General features: G+C 35.3%; 1 protein-coding gene across 3 annotated transcripts in view; it reads left to right on the plus strand.

Annotated features, from left to right (window-relative positions):
• The window catches only part of STAG1 (STAG1 cohesin complex component), a 366,147-nt gene that overhangs the window by 201,277 nt on the left and 142,687 nt on the right, over positions 1–22,183 (plus strand). For all 3 annotated transcript variants that reach the window (XM_058552570.1, XM_058552581.1, XM_058552562.1), the window contains 2 exons: positions 6,255–6,331; positions 21,209–21,413. In XM_058552570.1, the coding sequence (XP_058408553.1) occupies positions 6,255–6,331; positions 21,209–21,413 (282 nt within the window). The remainder of the gene's footprint in view (positions 1–6,254; positions 6,332–21,208; positions 21,414–22,183) is intronic.

The following is a 22,183-nucleotide window of genomic DNA, read 5'->3' on the forward strand; positions in this document are numbered from 1 at the left end:
TATTCTTTGCTTTCGCCATTTTATTTCTCCCTTCAATTCCTTAAGACCAAAAAATCTTTGGGTGATATTTTTCCTCTAATGTGTAGTTTTTACCTTTTTGAGTTCTCATATTCCTTTAATAATGTCCTGAAAATTTGGGGCCCTTCTCCACAAAAGTGCATAGACCTAAATTTCCCTACAGTTTCAAAGATTTGTAGATAGTTAGGAATTTGTGTGCCACAGATTAAGAAGCGCTGCCTGTCTTGAATCATATTAATGTTAGTAATAGAGCCTGAGGTAGCAGACAGACATTTTAAAAAATAAGTTTATTTTCCTCACTGTCATTTCCTCTAATTCTTGTCTTATGTGAACAGCACTAGCACTGAAGATGAGGTTATTTTAGTAGTTGTTGAAGATTTGGTGAAAATAGTTTGAAAGTTTATAGCTCTAGGACAATGCTTGCTTTTGGCCCTGGGCTATACTAGCATGACTCAACTGAGCTCCAAAATTTGAAATTCTAATACTTAGTAAATTTATCTGTTCTTGATATGGATGAAATGTACCCTATGCAGTCTTGAAAAACTAGTTAATTGGTACTCACATGTCATGTGCCAATATGTGATTTTTCTTTTTGAGCATTTGGTTTGATGTTTCACCTACCTTTTGTATTTACAGAAGAAGTATTATTAGCTTTTTGCAAGGAATGTTACAAAGTGCAGGCTGCCATCTAGAGACAGACTGGTCACTGGAGATATAATCACAACTGTGAGACAGTTCTCTAAGCCATGGGTTTATTTATATGAGGATAAGACAGTTTTCTGGTTCCCACTTGGCTTTTGAGACAATGACTTCTTTATTCTCTTAACTCATCCCAACTCATCCCTACGGTGAGTTCTAGGCATTTTGGAGAGGGATGTTTAGTGCTGTTGTTTCTGATTGTCTCCATTCTGGAGGTGGAAGCTGTAGGGCTGAGTGATGTTAAGACTGCTGGAGTGACTTTCCCTGGTTCTGGAATAAAAGGTGACTGGCCTCATTCTCCAAACGGCATTAACCTGGCAACATGCACAAGTAGGAATCTGGCTTCCAGGAGACCTCAGCTAAAGAACTAGAGCTTTTAGCTTGCCTCCAAAATGGGCATGATAATCTGTGAACAAATCAATGCTCAAAGTAGGAGAGCCTAATTAATACTAACTGAGCATCTTAACATGCTGCAGGTACAGTGCTAAATACTTTACTTTTGTTTTCTCATTTAGTTCTAATATCATCCTTCGTCGTTTATTCAACAAATATTTTTTGCATGCCTGCTTTGTGCTAAGCACTATTCCAGGCACTAGGAATTACAGCATTGAACAAAACAAGATCCCTGCTGTGAAGTGGTATTGTCACAGTTTTAAAGATTAGAAATCTGAACAATTGACTTTTCCAGTGTCCCATAGCTTAGTAACGGGTGGAGCTGAGATTTAAACCCTACTATGTTGGATTCCAAAGACTTTAAACCACTCTTAGGATGACTTCTTGGGGATTCTGCTATATGTTGTGATTGCTGAAACCACAATTACAGTTTCCCTCTATTGTTGTCCGTATTGCTAATTATGCAAGGGGATATTCTCCAGCCCTATTTTTATAATAGCTGGTAAGGAAAACATAAAATTTCACATTTGTGGCAAACTTATGTGGATCATTCTTATGCCTGCCCTCTAATGAATGCATTTTGATAGTGACTATACAAGTGTTCGATAGGCAAGATTTAAGAGCAATCTTTCAGTTTAGTTTTTAACGTCTGATTTTTTATTTGAAATGTGTTCATTCATTTTGTATATATTCATATAGTTCAAATTTCAGGAAATGCAAGGGGTATGCAGTATAATGTCTCCACTACATCCCTAAACCTCAACCACATATTTCTCGTTCCCATAGGCAACGAATTTTGCCAGATATTTGTGTATCTTTCCAGAAATATTTTATTGCATGTGCAATCAAATACATATATATCCATTCTTTTTTTCATGTATGAATATATCCTACAGATCTTTTCATATCAATCATAGACAGGTTTATTGCTTTTGACAGCTCCATGACATCCATTGACGTTAGAGTAGTGGTTAGTCATGGACCCTGTAGCCAGACTACTGCCTGCGTGGATCTGCTACTGGGAAACTCCTTTTGCAAGTTGCTAAATCTCTAGGTGCTTCAATTTTCTCATCTATAAAATAGAAGAAAAATAGTAGATTCTTCATAGGATTGTTGTGAAGATTAAACGTGTTAACTTCAAGGGCTTATTCAGCGCAATGCCTGGCAGATAGTGAGCATCTAAATGTTAGCTGCCACCACTATTGTCATTATCATCAGCACTTGCACTTATTTAATCAAATTCTTACTTATGGGCACATGGGCTCTCTTTCCTTTTTGCTCTTACAAACAGTGCTTCAGGGAATGACCTTGTCTGTTCATTATTTTGCACGTGTGAGTTTATGGATGTTTTGCAACAAATACAATGTCAAGGCCAAAGAGTATGTAAGTTTTGTAATTTTGGTAGACGTTTGCCAAATTTCATACCTTAGGGATTGTATCAAATTATGCTCTCACCAGTGATTTGACATAATTTAAATGATCAAGAACTTGATGGTAGCTTTCTGATGTTACTTCTCTTTCTGGAATTATTCATAGAGAAAAATGACAATTTTAAAAGTTCTTCCTTTATCTTCATTAGAAGTATAGTCTTGTCAGGAGGGCCTGCTCAAACAACCTTTTATTTTTTAATCTAAAATATGTATGTTGGTAGGTTATTCTTTCAGGATTCTCACAGATAACTTGTTAGTGTTTAAGAGAGTGGAAGATAGTCTTTTATTTTTTTTCCATTCTTTATTTTCAGATATTTATGTTTCCAGGAATTGGAATTATTTCAGATCTTTAATTTATCTTTATTATCCATAATCTTAAAATAATCTTCTATGAGAAATATGCATCTTTAAGAACCAAGAATGCAATGGTGAACTGAGATTAGCTTTTTAATTTATTTTGAGTACTAGTCTTGAGTTACAGCAAGATTTTTTCCTTTGTCAAAAAAAGCTTAATAGGAAGAGAGAAAAGCCTAAGATGTCAGGCATTTTTCAAGGAACCCATTTCCAACTTAGAAAATGTAAAAAGGGACCAAGAAGAATGTGTTGGATAGAACTTGGAAGTTACTTATCTCTACTCAAGTAAATGACTGAAAGTAAGTGAAAGAAATCAAAATAAGTCGTCAGAGAATACATACAAGGATATAGTGCTATGGAAACCAATATAATGAGCAAATGCTTTAAATAGAATAGATGTAGTATTACTAAGGAAAGGCTGTTTGATGTAGCAATTAGGAGATAATTGGTGTGAGGAAGCAGTTTCAGTATAGTTGTGGGACCCAACTGGAGAAGAATGAACAATTGGAAAGTAAGTAAATAGGCTAATCTTTGGAGTAGTCATGGTGGCAGCAGAAGGATTTTCCACTTTAAAACAAATCTCAGTAACAAGCTTCTGTTTATTTTCAAATGAACATTTGGCTTTAAGCATCTAATTTTATTTTATTAGTAATTGTTTTTTGTATATGGTAGTCACCTTTAAAGACGCTCATAAGCATGAGGTGTTTTTTTTCCATATTGATTTTAATGCTAGTTACTGTTTTGTTGCTTTTCATTTTACGACATTAAGTTAATGTAATGAAATAGTCTTTCCTTTGTGAACTAACACAGCTAGTTCTTGAAATTATAGTTAAGACTCCATTGTATCTGAAAACTGCCTTATCAATCATGAAAATGGAGTTGAGCATTACTTACACTGAACGTATTTTAGCAATAAGTGTACTTATTACTAAAATAGTAGGATTAGCATTGTTCTTTTTCTTGAGTTTTTTAAAAATCAACTTTACCAAGATCAAATTTCCTTACTAAAATTCACACACCTTTGGTATACAGATTGATGACTTTTGACAAATGCATACAACCATGTAATAACACTCCAATCAAAATGTAAAGTATTTCCATTTCCCCAAGAACAACTAATTCTTCTCATATTTAATAACTTAAAAATCTAATTTTACTTCTTTAGCTTGTTTAGTAGTTATGAATGTAATTTTACTTATCAAGAGTACTGTGAAACAACCCCTGAAATTACATGCTTTTTATCTGTGGGAATCTATTTCAGGTTGACAAAATAGTTCATGACCCCAGCAAGGTTATATACAGTTAAACAATTTTGTTTAATTTGAGTGATTGTAAGAATGTTGACAGAGGCTGGCCCTGTGGCTTAGTGGTTAAATGTGCACACTCCGATACTTGCGGCCTGGGTTCAGATCCCGGGCGCCCCCCAACGCACCGCTTCTCGTGCCATGCTGAGGTGGCATCCCACATACAGCAACTAGCAGGATGTGCACCTGTGTCATACAACTATCTACTGGGGCTTTGGGGAGAAAAAGGGGGGGAAAAAAAAAAGGAGGAGGATTGGCAATAGATGTTAGCTCAGGGCCAGTCTTCCTCAGCAAAAAGAGGAGGATTGGCATGGATGTTAGCTCAGGGCTGATCTTCCTCACAAAAAAAAAAAAAAAGGAATGTTTGACAGACAGTTTTGCGCGCTCTGCTTTGGTGGCCCGGGGTTCACAGATTCGGATCCTGGGTGCAGAGCTATGCACCGCTCGTCAAGCCATGCTCTGGCAGTGCCCCAGATACAAAATACAGGAAGATTGGCATAGATGTTAGCTCAGGAACAGTCTTCCTCACAAAAAAAAAAAAAAAAAAGAAGAAAGTTACTTTTACTTGAGATAATTCATAATTAGCGATTTAATGTTTCCTGTTTATTTAATTTTTTTAAATCCTCTGAAAATAAAAGCTGTACTGTAGTACATAAACAACCTGTCTTTGATACTAATACTGTCTAAAATACAGTTTGGGGCATAAAAAATAAAATCACAATGTAAAAATTTCCCATTTTGTTTAGGATGTTGCATGTTGGGGAGGAACTCTTTAAAACTATCTTTCGTTTTCACCTACCTCCCAACCTAGACTCTCTCATCCCTACAGCTGGGTATAGGAAATGCCTGTTGGTGGTACTACTTAATGAATTCAGCTTCCTAAAAATGAACGAGAGAGCTATATATCAAGTAATTAAAACATGCTTAAAAAATGGTTCTGAGTAAAAGATGGGACAGATATCCTTTTTCTCATTTTACAAATTAGTAAAAATTAGGTCAAATTAAGTTTAATGTACCAAATGTGCCATCGTTGTTTTTGTTGGGACTCTGAATTACGATCATACTTTGATGACTTTTAGTGGCTGTTCTACAGCTTCATACTCTTTCCTGTAAGAGGACAGTACATTTCAGAGACTCTTCCTTCTTACATTCCTAAATGTGATTTGAAATGGAGCTTGTAATCACTGGCAAGAAGGTTGTTAGAGGTTATAAAGTAATTATTTTCTTACTGATTCATTGAATCTTATTCATGTGATTCTTAACTTGACTATTTTACATTTATACAGTTGGAACTGAACCTCATTTAATTATTAAGCCTGGATTCTCGGTACTCCAATTTAATTTTGAGTCTTATTTCAGTTTCTTTAAATTATGTTAATTTTTAACACAAGTGTTGGTATAAACCACTCTTGTCATTATTTTAAGTGATAATATTTACATAATCATATTTGAGATAAAAATAAAGTAGCTAAGATAAAAGTAGTATGAAAGAATGAAATGAGAAAGGGGTTAACTTTTTGATTGTTTGATAATTATGTAGAAGTTACTGAACAACTTTTCCTGTTCAGAGAAAACAGATTTAACTGAAATGTGTTATCAGATTAAGGGAAATTTAGTCTTAATTTATAGAAGAATAATCTGATGATACAGAATATCAGAAAGAGCCATGAAGCAAGATAACGCTATACTTGGATGTTTTTCAGACTAAGGCAGTCAGCTATATGTCTGGTTATCACCAGTATATATTAAAGTCAATCCTTAGGGTCCTCCTTACAATATAAATTCATTGTTTTATGTCTTTGTCTTTTCCTTCCTTGACACTCCTCTCAGTATTTTTCCTTATACTTATCTAATTGATATGATGTTCAGTTTTTCTTTAATTTATAAAGAACTTTGAAGTTCTTAAACAAGAGACATTTTTAGAATAGATAGGAGTTTGAGGGAGGAAAGAAAAACCCCAAAACTTTTATATAAAACTTTTCAAACAGTGGTCGGATTAAATTTAATGTTAGCATGGAATTAAAAAAGATTAACTGTAAAATCTGTTGTTCCACAGGTACTGTGAGAATAGAGATGTTTCGAAATATGCAGAATGCAGAAATCATCAGAAAAATGACTGAAGAATTTGATGAGGTATAGCATTTCAATATTTATACGAACTGCCTACTTATACTTTTAAATGGTGAATATGTTGATTATTTTAAGGTGTGTTTTGGTTTGGTGTTTAGTGTAAGAGAAGGTATACTATTTTCTCATTTATATGATAATCCATGCTACTAATTCCAAAATTAATGATCTTTCAGATTTGATTGCGTTGCATGGAGGTAGCACTGAATGACTGATAAGGATAAGAAAATTAGTGGTATGAGGTAGAAGTTGATTCTTGACATTCATTCTTGAAGACCCCCTAAAATTCCTGAATTTATAAATAACATCTCAAACAGTTTCATGTTCTGTGGAATGCAGGTCCTATTAAATGCTTTAAAGAAAAAAGGTTTTGGAGGTCAAAGAAGTGTGAGCTGGCTGCATATTATATCTGTCTTGGAGGTTGTTAAAGCACATTATTTATTATTTAGGGTTCTTAGAAATCCTAATGGAGAAAAACCTGCCTAACATTGTTTAATCCAGAATTCCCAAAATTATTTTATGTGGCTCTCCCCCCAATCCCCATTTGCATGTGTATATTTAAACTTAAGCTTCTGTTCAGGACACTCTGCTTGAGAACTTTCTGATATCCATTTAGAATACATGTTCTCTTTGCTAGTTTTTACAAATTAATCATACAGGAATCATTTTTTCTACATGGTTTTTCCATTTTCACTGAACTATTCTCTCAAGCAGTTTTACACTGATTGTAAATGTTGAAACACTTGCACAGTTTTATTTCTATATTGTATTTATGGTGAATTCAATTCATGTCATGCTTTAGGCCACCATTAATTCCAGTTTTAATATTCTGTCTTTGGATTTAAATAAGATTTCTATTTTCTGGTAGATGTTCCTTTTTCTCCACTTTCAATGCTAACAACAAGGCTGGTTTTCTTCTAGGCGCACTCTTTCTAGGGAGTGGGGTCAGGCTTTTTATTATTAGTAGTGGTATTTTTTTTTGGTTGATAAAAGTACTGCAAATGTATGGTAAAACAAACACATTGCGCAATGTGTCTTTCTCATCAGGTGTTCACCTTTACTCTAGTAGAACACACCAAAACATTTTCATGTGCGTCTTTACAGAAACATTCTGTCAGTGGCTTTCAGACTATTTAGTCACATTCCATGGGAGGTAGAGGAGACCTTATATTGTGACCCATGCATGTATATATCTGTAATTGCTTGTCTTTATTTCTGTAATCCAAAAAGCTCTGAAATTCCAAATTCCTTTTTTGCAATTTAATTGATGGTAAAACCTGGCCGCAACTGACATGAGGCTATTTATAATTTTTATTTATCCCAGTCAGTGTGACTGTCTATATGTATTGCTGATGAAATATTAATGTTCTTGATTACAGGGGCCTGCCCCAGATTCTGTTGGAGTTTGATGGAACATAAAGTATATGTACTGTATTAACTTCTGTATTTATGAAAATCTTCTGGATTCTGAAACTTTTCTGTGGGACTACTTTTCACTAAAAAATATTTTTTGTTGTTACTTTGTGAATTTATATGTGGCAAATAGAAGATAAAGCCAGATTAAGGTGCAGGTGGTAGTTTGCTGACTGGCTACTATACTAGCTACCATGCCAGGCTTGAAATACAGATGATTCAGGTCACAGATTAAAACATAGTATGCGCCTTGGACCTTCAGGGCACTAACACGTGATGGAGTGATTATTAAGAGTTTAAGACAGTAGTTCCCAAACTTTGCTGCACGTTAACATCACCTGGGGATACTTAAAAACTGCTGATGCCTGGCTCCCTCCCACATCCCCCAGACATTCTGATTTAATTTGAGAGGCATGTGACCTGGGCATAGGGAGTTCTGAAAGCTCACCAGGTGATTCTAATGTACAACAAAGTTTGGGAACTACTGTTCTGAGGGAAATAAAAAGGAGAAAGCCAAGATTTAAGTTATAAAAACTCTTCATATATGAGAATAGAATGAGGGGAAAACAGAAATGAATACACTGTGAAAATGCACAATGACAGGAAATCATTGCTTTAATAGTAAGATTTTGAGATAACTAGAGGAAGATAAGGAATTCAGCAAAATGAAGGTCATGGTATACCTAAGAAAATATTCCTGTGAGTGTTGTCAAATATTCAGGGTATATTGGAGAAATAGTAAACTGTTACCAAGACTGATAATGAGTTAAATGTAGCAAATGTTCATTTAAATTTTTCAAAAGGCATTTATTTCATATTCCTAAATATTTTTTCTCCCAATGTTGGAGATTATGGGCCTAATCAAAGAAGACTGTTTTAAAAGTCATCATTCTAATTTTTATCTGTTTAACAGTAAAACTAAAACAGTTTGATTATGATTAGAATGTATTCATTTAAAACAGAAGTATATATTAAATATCTCTGAGGCTATCCATTTTATCTTCAGTCACTTTAGCAAGGTATTGATCTTTTGCTACTCTATACACTAAACTGCATTTAAATGCTTGCATATTATTAAATATATTTTGTTGTTTTTTTTCCCTTCAAAATACCATATAGGTCATTTAGTCCCCCAGGAGTAGAGGGAGATTAGTTTTGGTAAATTGTATTTTGTGGTAAAATTCTGATCTGATGACAGGAACCCTTGGATCCCAAGAGCCTAGAACAATGTCTGGTTCACAGGAAGTAGCCATTAAAATTTTGTTAAATGAATGAATATATTGTATTATAGCAAAGTAAAGTAAAGGTGAGATGAGTTAGAAGTAGCTGAGATTGAAAGTGCTTAAATTTGGAAAAGGTAGTCCCAGAGTGTGCTGTTGCCTGAAAAAGTGTACCGTAGCTCCTATCCAATCTGGTTATAATGTTTATTAAACTTTTTTTAAACTCCTGCACACAGCCAGAAGTGCTCTGTAATTGTAATATCAACCTAACTTAAAAAGGTATTAATTCCTAGAGCAATCTATAGCTCTTCAGTCAATAGATACACTTGGTTCCTGTGTGTCTGTTGGAGAAGCAACACAGAAGCCAACCACTGTGAGGTAAAGCAAAATGGAGTAGTATTTCTTCCCCAGATTATTAGAATCACATCTTCCTAGGTAAATTCTTGGATATATTTCCTGATAGTCAGTGTGTGTAGTTTTCATATATTTAAGTGTAGCATCTGTGTAGGAGAGCCTTTGCAACACAGCACATTTGATGTATTCACTTAGTGCCTTTAATTCTTGTCTGTGTTATTTTGTATTGCATTGCTACCAATTATAGAGATTTTGTGTATTGTGCTCTTCTGTATTGAGTACAACTTATCCTCTAGCTTTTTTCTCTTCTCAATTCTAATTGTATATGCTTCTGTGAATTTATTTATTTAAACTTAAATGTAGAACTTTTAATTTATTTATCCATTTGAGCATTTATTAATCAAAGGATTAAAAATTTTAAGAAATGTAAAAATGGTTAAATAGTATACAAACTAAGAAAATGTAAGGGAAATACCAAAGATATGGTAAAGGAAAGCTCAAATTATCTCCATTCCAAAGTTAAAGTTTCTAAATTTTTTTGATTGTGCATGCCATCAATAAAACATTTTTCAGCCTATAGTCTTAATAGTGAAAACCTATGATAAGGCTAATTTTATCTATAAAATTATTCTCTCCTGCTCTCCCTCTTTCCCATACTCCTTGTCAAAAGGCTAGTTAGAGTTCTTGTGGGGAGAGTGCTTAAGAAGAAACTGCCTGATGATTGTTTCCGACTTTCTTAGTTCTAAACTAAGTCTGTTTCCTAAATGTCTGATAAGTGAATATAAATAGATAAAGGTTGTTTTTTTTTCATTCCACCCTTGGTAATCGGAAGACTGAGTGCATAGTCCTCGTTTATTATGTTACGATGTGGTTTGCAGCTATGTATATTTATTTATAGAATTAAATGCACTTACTGCTAGATCAGTTTCTTGTCCGATGTCGTTAGATCGTCATGGCTTTAACTTTTATAGTGGTCTAAGAAGAGCTTGTGCAGAAAGTGTCAGTGCTGCCACATTTCTTATTACTCAGTTATGATTACATATTCAGATTTTTGTTTCTGTTTTCTCCAGAAATCTGTGTTTTCATTTCGTGAAGAGTTAAAAATAGATAGTATAAACCATAAATTCATTCATTGATCATACATAACTTACAAAGTGAACAAACCAGTGAAGAGTGCCATTTCTAATGTCAACTCCTTTGAGCATTGAACTCTTCTTACTCTTCTCTCAGGATACCTCAAATACCATTTGTAACAAAAGAATCTGAAATATGGGCCTAGTGAGGCCACATCAAGCTTATTCTAGATATTAAATATTAGTAACAATTAATTTATTTCTTATTTTTAGGTAAGAATAAAGAGAAGTCTTAATATATATATTTTTGCAATATACCACTCAGTTTGTGTTGTACATATCACTTTGGAGACTGCTCCAAGTTGACAAAGGTAAACAGAATATTAAAGAAAGGAAGCAAAGTTGGAAATGAGAAATGCCAAAAGACAAAGAAATAATCAAGTAGAAAAACTCATGAAGACTCAAGAAATTGTAATCAATTTGTAATGTGAAAAGGTATAACAGGAAATAATACTACAACTGTGAACCTTGCAGTGCAAAATATTGGAGACAAGAGGCAATATGTTGAATAATAATAATAGCAAGTACTTAGTAACATTTGTGTCAGTGGGTACCAGATTAAATCCTCATCTGGATTAGTCATGATCAACTATATATTGAGGTTATAATTATACCCTGGTAATTTCAAGATTTTTATTCAGTTTTAAAATGTATCTACAAAACATGATTTTGCAGCAATATAAATGAATCACATTTATATTTTATTATATATTTTAATAATTGTTAAGACCTGTTATCTAGCTAAAGCTAGGTATAACAAATTCTGTATCTTTTTTTTTATTGTAGGTATAATTTTTTATTTTAACAAGTGTTAAATGGACTATATGGTTTTTCATATTTATTTAATAGGATTAATTTATTTTTGTGTTTGTTCAATAAACATTTATTGAACACTTAATGTATGTCTAACTTTTACTTAGGAACTGTATATTTAGAGATCAACGAAATTGTAGCTCTAGACAATGAGTTCATGTTCTAAATGGGGAGAGAGCTTTGTGAGCTAATAGCAGTAATACCTTGACAAATTTGATGGTTGAGAAATACAAGACCCAGTGAGAACCCAAAGGATAGGTTAATTATCTGAGGTGTGAGGGCTTCACAAATTATTTAGCCCAAAAACTAGGTTTAAAGATGAATAGAAGTTCACCAGAAAAACCAGGAAGGAGCTTATAGGGAAGATGGAGTTTAGGATATATATAGGAGGAAACAGTGTGATACAAAGCTAGAGATAGTGAATAATAGCCTTGTAGACTAGACTAAGGAGATTGGATTTAGTACTAATAAATAAGCCATCCTTAAAACGTTGTGTTCCTAAGCATACTAGACAGTGTCCTAGGTAAATGCTAGAGATACAGAGATGAATAGGATATGGGCTTTGAAAATTAAAATAAAATTTTTTAAGCACGGTTCTTTCCAAATGTATTTATGTGTATTCCTTAATTGGTGTATATATGTCTTTATGGGCCAGTTGAATTTTCTGATACTTTAAAAGTCTGAGGCTTTTTCCAGAATCGAAAGAGTTAGCTTAAGCTTAATTAGCAGAGATATAATAGTAAAGAGCAATTTCTCTTTAATTGCATTATGGCAGTCAGCCAAAGTAATCCGTCTAAATAATTAATCTTTATGGTTATTTTTTGTTGTTAAATGCATGATAGAACTTAAAAACAAAAATTCAAACAATATATTTAATAATAAATTTTATTCATTTGGCCACTCAAAGTTTTGTTTGTAAAAATATTTTCCACTGTATCTTTCCAAGGATAAGTAGTGTATGCTTTTCTTTGTTCCCCTGACACACAGTTTTTATGCTTTCTGACTTTTTTGAGGAAAAATAAAAATACAAACTCTTCCAATCACTATGATATGCAAATCACAGATGTGATTATACATTTTAAACGGTGCCTATGACATGGTGATAATCTGGATAATGGTACTCCAGAATTTGGAATTTCTTCTAGTGATCTTAGAAGTATCCTCAAGGACGTTAATGTGGATAGTTTCAAACACGTTTTTTTTTGGTGAGGAAGATTGGCCCTGAGCTAACATCTGTGCCAGTCTTCCTCTATTTTGTATATGGGTTGTCGCCACAGCCTGGCTGATGCGTGGTTTAGATCTGCACCTGGGATCCAAACCTGTGAACCTGGACCACCAAATCTGAGGACGCCGAACTTAACCACTAGGCCGTGGGGCCGGCCCCTCAAACACTTTTTACTGTACTCAGTTTTAAAAATTATATGTCATTTGATACACACAAAAGAATATATGTAACGTGTGTAAGATATGTAAATCTGCTACCCTTAACTTAAGAACTGAAATATTACTAATACTGCTGTGTGCTCCTCCACTTTCCCATTCCAATGTTCTCCTCAGAGGTAATCAATACCTTGAATTTTGTAAACTTGTTTTTTTCTTATTAACCCATTGATAGATCATTTACCACTCTTTATGAAATGTTTGTGAAAATCCATGGATGAGAGTAGAGGCCAGACACTTGGTAGCACTTCATTTAACTAATTGATGCCAGTTTTGAGCAGGACATATTTAAAAAGAGTGATCTTGGCAGTCCCATTGCTGGTTTGACTTTATATATTTTCCTCATTTCTATCTGTGGCTAAGGAAACACGAATTGTCAAAATATATGATTGATTAAGGAAAAAGTATCTATAGGGATCTTTTAGATATCCTTACCATTATTTTAGATCCATTTTGACAGTGTTATTTTTGTGGTGATTCATTCATTTGATCAAGAAATATTTGAGGGGCTGGCCCTGTGTTGTAGTGGTTAAGTTCGGTGCGCTCTGCTTTGGCAGCCTGGGTTTGTAGGTTCAGATCCTGGGCACAGACCTATACCACTCATCGGTCATGCTGTGGCAGCAACCCACATGCAAAATAGAGGAAGACTGGCATAGATGTTAAGTCAGGGCTAATCTTCCTTAAGCAAAAATAGAGAAAGACTGGCGGTGGATGTTAGCTCAGGGCGAATCTTCCTCAGCAAAAAACAAAAAAGAAAAGAAGAAATATTTGAGTGTCTGTTAAACATTCCAAGCATTGAGAATATAGCACTGAGTAAACCAAGTAAAAATCCCTGCCCTCATAAAATTCACATTTTAGCTGGGAGCGAAAGCCAATGAATAAAATACATAGGCAAAATATTATAGTATGACAGTAAACGTTATGCAGAAAAATAAAGCAGACAAGGGGAAAGAGATTGGGAGGGGAAGGGTTATTTTAAATAGGATGGTCAGGAAAACCTCTCTAAGAATGTGGTCTTGAGTAAAGACTTGAAGGAGGTAATGGAGCAACCATGCATGTATCTGGGGGAAGAGAAGGGCAAAATGGCCCCAAAGTAGAAGCATAGCTGGGATGTCTGAGAGACAACAAAGAAGCTAGTGTGGCTTTAGCTGATTTATATATTGCATTTGATTGTTGTATTGGCAGGACTTTTTCAAAATATAAAACAGTTCCTCTGCTTTTTTTTTTCTTTCCATGACAGTAATTTTTAGACAACAACCTAGTTATCTTGTAAAGTATCCCACATTTTTATTTCTCTGTTTTTTTTTTCCCCTCATGGTATCATTTTGTAACTGAAAGTTAGATCTAATGACTCCATTAGATTACAATTACACATTTTTTTGCAAGAAAATTTCATAGGTGATGCTGTGTACTTCATCTTGTGTCACAGTAGGTAGCACATAATGTCAGGTCGTCCACTTATTAGTGATTCTAAGATTGATTACTTGTTTAAAGTGGTGACCACTTAATATTTTTGTAAAAGTACTTTTCTCTTTGCAATTGTCAAATAATGGCACTTTAACATTCTGCTTATCTGCTTATGCCAACTTGCCACTTAATGGTTTAGTATCTGTTGATCTGTTTCTGAAATTTTGGATTTATTTTGAATGTAGAAGCCAGTGTGGCCTGAAGCCTGGAAATCGGATATTCTGTATCAGTCGTTCATGAATTAAAGGAAGTTGGTCTCTTCTTTGGGGACATATTAATTAGGCATTTCTAAACAGAAGTTATGCCTCCTACAGGGAGTCAAGTGCAAAGAATTCTTGATTTGTTTCCTGTTAAATAAACCTACCCAGTAAACCAAACCAGAAACAGAAGTCATTTTTGTCCATCAAGTCACTTACTTCAGTAGATATTATTTCTTCAATATTTGAGTATTCATCACATCCCTCCCATTTTGTCCATGATCATTGCTACTATCTTAGTTTAAACTCTCTCTGCCCTCCCTCTCTTGTTTTTGGATCTATTGCAGTGGTAAGTCTCCTTGCTCCTTTCTTTCACCTTTACCCCTCTGACTGTTCTCCACATTGGAATCAGAAATATTTTTTAAAGCTCACATCTGTTCATGATACTTACTGCTCATAATCCTTCAGTGGCCACCCATTGCCTCCAGAATAAAGTTTGGTTTCCTTAGCCTTCATTACATAAAGAAGGCTCCCTGTGATCTGGCCCCATCTTTCTTTTTGGTTACCACCATAAAATCTATTTTAGTTTGTGAAACTGAAAGCAGCTCTATAGTCCCATTATTGTACCTTTGTATACAGGCCTTTGCTAATGTTATCGCCTAGGATGCTATTGACCCTGTTTCGCCTGCCAGTTGCCTCTGCAGAGAATTGACATTCCTTTCTAAGTACTACGTACTCTTATAAAATTCCTATCAATGTATTTAATTCACTTATTTTATGTGTCCATCTTCTCAAAGTAGAAGTTCTTTGTGAGGTGGAGGAAATTAGGAGAAGTCGGTCAAAGAGTATAAACTGCCAGTTATAAGAAGAATAAGTTCTGGGGATCTAATATACAGCATGGTGATTATAGTTAATAATATTGTATTATATACTTGAAAGTTGCTAAGAGAGTAGATCTTAAATATTCTTACCAAAAAGAAGAAATGGGTAATGTGATGGGATGGAGGTATTAGCTAATGCTGTGGTGGTAATCATTCTGCACTATATAAGTGTATCAAATCGACACATTGTACATCTTAAATTTATACAATGTTATGTGTCAGTTATATCTTAATAAAGCTGGAAAAAAAGTAAAAATTCTTAAAAGAAGATCCTTGTTTTGCTCATCTTTGTATGCCAAGGGCCTAGTCTAGTACCTGGAGCGTATTTGTTGCTCAATAAGTATAGGAATAGATGGTTGGGTGGGTGGATAGTTTCTCCAAACACGTGTTTGCCAATCACTGTTTTAAGCAGTGGTGGTATATATCTTTGGATAAGTCTGTTGAAATTAGGTAATCAAAAGCCAGTGTTACACCAAAAATAAGTGACATTTTTTTGTGACATTGTCCATCAGCTCGCTTAAAAATCAGTTCTCTTGGATTTACTTTTAGTGTTTTATATGTTTAGATGTCTACAGTTTGTGACCAAATTGGGTTCTCAAATGTTTGTGAGGACCATTCATTGCTATTTCTGTTTTCTACAAATCATTCTTGGCTACCATTAAAATTCACATGCTTAAGGATTAGGTAGTTAGCCTTCTATCTCTGCTCGCTGCATGAGCTCTACCTTGCAGTGAGCCTCTCAAGATTGTTGTTCTCATCCCAGTCAGAGGTTCTAAATCTAGTTTTTGATGCTGGTTCTTGTCTCTGAAGCTTGGCACCCTTTTCCCTTTTTTCCCCCCATAAGTGTCCCCCAAACTTCTGAAGTATACTTTTCTATTAGTTGCTTGTCTCCTCGTTTAGGAGCAGAACCCCAGTGTTCCTCTCTCGGAAGAGCAATCATTGGACAGCCCTTCTGTCCTTCAAGGTTCCTGGAGTAAACCAGATGAAGCTCCATTGTTGAGTAGAAAATACATGAACTTTACAATCCTAGAACCAGAACCCTGTAGCTCTGAGATCTAGGACAAGTTCTTAAGATCTTATTTCTCTCATCTTTATACATACCAATAGTTACCACAGTATATGGATAATATAGGATTATATATGTGAAAAGTACACACCATATAAATGCTAGCTATATTATGTTATGTTTTGTTACATCCAGATTTCTCCTCTTGTATTCACCTGAACATATTTGGGGGAATTGCTTTCTTACTAGACCTTTTGGGTTTGCTCTGTATTATATTTCTTGCAGATTTCTGCCTGATATTCTTCCTACATTAAGCTTGTTTCTGCCTTTCTATACCTGTTTCTTATTTGATATGATTTACCTTTTCATTAGTTTATTCAATAAATTCCTTGTGCAAAGCATCATAATGAGACTGCCCTTGAAGAACTTAAATATTAGTTGTGGATAAAACATTAGGCTACTTGATTATTATCTTTTTTTTATTACCAGTATTTCATCTTCTTAGCTCTCCTGAAAAAAGACATTACTGCTTTGTGAAGGAAGCTAGTTTTAAATACCCCACTGCCCATCATTAACTAGACAGTTCTTTTTAAATGACATGTTTAAGTATGTATAACAAGGAGAAATTTATAACTAGTAGTAGACTGAAGCAAGAAACTGGCTTTTGAAGTGGGTACGGGAGATTTTTCTTTCTTTTTCATAATGTTTCTCCTTTTAATCACAATATTTGCACATGATACAAAAATTAAAAGGGACAAAATAGTATACATAGTCTAGTTAGGAACTGAGGTAGATTGGTGTTCAGTTGTTGCTATCATTATATTTAGTGTACCACAGGCTTCAGATTTCTGTAGTGCTGGGCTGCTGTTGCCTTGTGCTTAGGATACCAGTGGGTTTTTCTCACTGTTCATACTGTGCCCTCAGCTTTCTGCAACCTCTGCACTCTTGTGCCACAGAGTACTCCTGCTCCACACTCTTACCTCTCCCCCTAGTGGTAGACTGGTGTTGCTTGTTCTAGTACTATGATGAGGGCATGGGGATTCTCTATTGTCCTAGTCCTGCCTAAGTCTTAAGCATGCCTTGTGTGCCTGGAGCCCCTGAGGGACCTTCTCAGCTTTCCTGTCCCTCATTCCTCTAGCAGCTAAACTCTGCCTTATGTCTGTGGTTGGCCTAGGGTGGGAGTTTCCTGTCCCTCTCCCAATGCTAGCAGACCTCTGGTATTGGTATAGAGTTCAGGATCTAGGACAGTGTTTTGTCTCCCTCTCTCCCCCAGGTTGAGGATTTTTTCTTCTACTCTTTTCCTAGCTTCAGTGGGTCTTTGCCTGTGCCATATTGGTGACTCAGTTTACTGACTGTCCCCCATCAAAGATTAAGGCATCTGATTTGTAGGAAACAAAGGTCTGGAGAAATGAGCTGGGCTTCTTACCTTTTCCCCAAAAGTTGAGGATCGTTCCCTGCAGGTGTGTACCACCAAGAGAGGTGCTCTTTGTTCTACTTTGTCTCAGCCTTTGTTGTAAGTACCTGGTTGAGACCTGTAGAAAAGAGCTTTTGAGTGAGTGCAAACTCCTTGTTATTCCACACTGACAAGCTAGCCCACACTTGGTCTTTGACAGTTCATTAAAACTTTAGCTGATTTCTTGTTCTTTTTTTTTTGTGAGGTGATCAGCCTTGCGCTAACATCTGCCAATCCTCCTCTTTTTTTTCCTGAGGAAGACTGTCCCTGGGCTAACATCCGTGCCCATCTTCCTCCACTCCATGTGGGATGCCGCCACAGCATGGCTTGGCAAGCAGTGCGTTGGTGTGCGCCCAGGATCCAAACCGGTGAACTCTGGGCCACTGCGGCGGAGCGCGCACACTTAACCACTTGCGCCACCGGGCTGGCCCCTCTTGTTCATTTTTATGGTGACCACCTTTTCTTCCTAGGCTTTTCCACAGATTTAGAGTTTGTGTGTCTCATCTCTTCTAGGAGAGCTTATCATTCTTTAGAATTCAAGTTACTTCAGCTGTAGTTTGGCTCAAGAAAAGTTATGATTTTTTGTTGATTCAGCTTATTCTCATTGTTGGTAGCCTTCTACATCCTAAGTGGAGGCTAAACCTTGTTGTTACTCTTTTGACTTTGCTTTTAGTGTTTTTTTTTTTAATACAAAAATTACTTTTATGTGGTTGAATTTGTTGGTCTTTTTTATGACCTCTGGCTTTTGTATTTTATTTAGAAAAAGACTTTCCCACTCTGAGAATATTCTCCCATGTTTTCTATTTCTTTTTTGATTGATTTTTTTAAGTGTTTTGATTCACTAGCAATTTATTTTGATGCAAGGTATAATACGTACTATTTTTTTCTAATGAACAGCCAGTTGTACCAAAATCATTTGGTACATAAATAATTCATCTTTCCCCACTGCTCATAATTCTGCTATAGCAGTAGGAATGCATTTGTCTGTGAGTAACAGAAAGTCCTACCAACGAAGGGTTGAATTCAGTTTGTCTCATGCAAAATAAATCTGGGAGTAGACAGTGCATGGTTGGTGCTGCACCCAAACAAAGCAAAGACCTACACATTTTCCATGTTTCCCTCTACCCCTTATCTTTATATTTGTTCCTTCGTGATTGCAGAATGGCTCTTGAACATCCAGCACCACATATGAGCTCCAAGTCAGTGAAAGAGGAGGGGACAAAGCACTGAAGAGGTCCAGCTGTCCTAGTCTGTCCATTTTAAAAGGCTTTTCCAGAAGCTCCATCTGGCAAATTACATGTTTTTTCTCAGATATTTCTTGTACATTATCTTCCAGGCTACTAATGTATCTCCTATCAGTGACCATTCTGTCCTTCAATTCATCAACTGAATTATTTAATTAAGAAATAAAATATTTTAGATATCTGTACCCCCACGTTCATTGCAGCATTATTTACAACAACCAAGATATGGAAACAACCTAAGTGTCCATCAATGGATGAATGGATAAAGAAAATGTGATGTGTGTGTGTATGTATGTATGATGTACCTACACAATGGAATATCATTTAGCCATAAAAAAGAATGAAATCTTGCCATTTGCAACAACATGGATGGCCCTTGAGGGTATTAAGCTAAGTTGGACAGAGAAAGACAAATACCATATGCTCTCACGTATATGGGAAATCAAAAACAAAAAAATAGTGCTGAACTCACAGATACAGAGAACAGATTGGTGGTTGCCAGAGGCAGAGGGTGAGGGGTGGGCAAAATGAGTGAAGGGGATCAAAACGTACAAACTTACAGTTATAAAATAAGTAAATCCTGGGGATGTAATGTACAGCATGGTGACTATAGTTAAAAATACTGTATTGCGTATTTGAAAGTTGCTGAGAGAGTAGATCTTACAAGTTCTCATCACAAGAAAAACAAAATATTTTGTAACTATATATGATGACAGATGTTAACTAGACTTATTATGGTTATCATTTCTAAATATATATAAATATTGAATCATTGTGTTATATACCTAAAACTAATATAATGGTTATATGTGAATTATGCCTCAATAAAAAAAATCTTAAAGTATTTTAGTTTCCTAGAGATTTTTAAGTTTTTGTTTTGTTTTTGTTTGTGCCAAATTTGAATTTTGAAGTGTACTTATTTTTTTATTTAGTTTTTCCTATGTGCTGATTTTTCTGCCTTTCTTTCCTCTTGCTTGCTTTGGGCCTGTTTTAGATGGATTATTTTCTTTGCAGTCTCCTTGGGCCACAGGTCTTCTTCTGTGGAACACTAAATGGCTGAATCTCACATCTGGTATAAAGCAAGAGAAACTCTGCCCTAGTGGGCTTCTGTGATATAGAAGCAGCTGGCAGCCTGCTGAGATACCTTTGAGAAGTATCTCACCTCTCCACTCTACTACCCTCTCCAGTCTATCTCTGACACCCCCAGTCTCTAGGGCTGCGAAGATTCAGCCAGCCCCTTCAGTTCCTTTTTGATCTTTGGAGGGCTTAGTAAACCCCATAAAACTCATGTAGCACCAACATTAAATTTCTTTTGAGAGATTTGCGTTAAGTGCCAACCTCTTCTCATTCTCTGCTTTCTGTTCCTTGCTCTTGGGATCTCCTGCTATTCTAAGTATCAGACTAGTTCTGTTTCCTGGGGCACCAGCAGAGCTCAAGTCCTTACTTATAACCAGTTTTCCTAGCAACAGTTTGGCCTAGAAAAGGCAAACAGCCACAAATTGAGAATATTCGGATAACCATGTTCACATAATTTCTCACTCTCTGCCTTATGAATTTCTGTTTCTCTACTAAAGTATTTTAGACTAGAGAGGGAAACCTCTAACTAGTTGCGTTCAATTGTAAGTTTCATGTTTTAAACAAGATGACACAATCCAGTGATACCAAGAGCCCATATTAGATTTTTTCTTTGAAGAGTTAATAGACCCACTCTATAAAAGAGTTAATAGAAAGTTCATAGAAAAATTGGAAAAAATGGGGTTGTGGTTTCAGATGTGAAAAGTTAGTTTTGGACTTCTTAATGAAATGATTATACTTTTGAAATTCTCAGTTCTTAAAAATTCTATTTAAAATAATTAAAAGATCCTATGTGGTACAGGTATCATGATAATTTGATCTGAATTCAATGGCAAATATCCTTTCTAGTCTAAACTTTAAAAAATTTTTTTGTTTTCTACTTCAAATTATCTCAACGAGGACCCAAGTACATCAAAACTGGAACTACTATTTTGAATGAATGGCTTAGAATAACGAATTAAGTAGTGGTTCTAAATAATAATTTTGAGCACTTTAAGAATTATTTAGTTATAGAAGACCAAAATAAACAAAAAAGATAAAACTATCAATGTACTATGTAGGTCACCTTCAATTTCTGTCCACATCTACTTTGGGAAAAAGTTTTGTTCCTTTACAGGTAGGAGGGAAAAAAACTGATCAAACTGATATCATATGTCATATTTAATGTGTTCTTTTTATCTCTTCTAGGACAGTGGTGATTATCCCCTTACCATGCCTGGACCTCAGTGGAAAAAATTTCGTTCAAACTTTTGTGAATTTATTGGAGTCCTGATTCGACAGTGTCAGTATAGCATAATTTATGATGAGTATATGATGGACACAGTAATCTCCCTTTTGACTGGTTTGTCAGACTCCCAGGTCAGAGCTTTTAGGCATACAAGTACCCTTGCTGGTAAGTAACCAACATTTTATTTCCTTTTTATTTTGTTTTGTTAAAGGTGTTCTATTCTCATTAAACTTTATTTAGATTAAATACTAATTTAAATTACTGAGCTCCTGAAAAATACCATTTTCCTCCCAAATTTGTCTGAATGGTTTGTGTTATCTGTTTAGGTAAAATGTATGCCTATTTGATAACTAGTATTTGATAGCCTTGAGAATGAAAATTGAAAATTTCTGGCAAATGTTAGCAAATGTCTCTCTGAATGTTTAGTTCTTTTCCTACATCCTTATTTTATAACCAAAGAAATTTTAGGAGTCCACTAGGCCATATTCTTTGATAAACCCAAATAATAATACAGTCATGCATCACTTAACAACAAGGATACATTGTTTTTTTGTTTTTTTTGTTTTTTTTTCTTCTTGGTGAGGAAGGTTAGCCCTGAGCTAACATCCGTTGCCAATCCTCTTTTTGCTGAGGAAGATTGGCCCTGGGCTAACATCCGTGCCCATCTTCCTCTACTTTATATGTGGGACGCCTGCCACAGCATGATGTGATAAGCGGTGCGTAGGTCCGTGCCTAAGATCCAAACCTACAAACCCTGGGCCACCGAAGCAGAGCGCACGCACTTAACCACTATGCCACTGGGCTGGCCCCTAGGGATACGTTTTAAGAAAGAATTGCGTTGTTAGGGGTTTTCATGGTTGTGCAAACATCATAAAGTGTGCTTACACAAACCTAGATGGTATAGCCTACTACACACCTAGGCTATATGGTACTAA

The sequence above is a fragment of the Diceros bicornis genome, chromosome 2, assembly GCF_020826845.1.
Source record: "Diceros bicornis minor isolate mBicDic1 chromosome 2, mDicBic1.mat.cur, whole genome shotgun sequence".
Classification (NCBI taxonomy): Eukaryota; Metazoa; Chordata; class Mammalia; order Perissodactyla; family Rhinocerotidae; genus Diceros; species Diceros bicornis.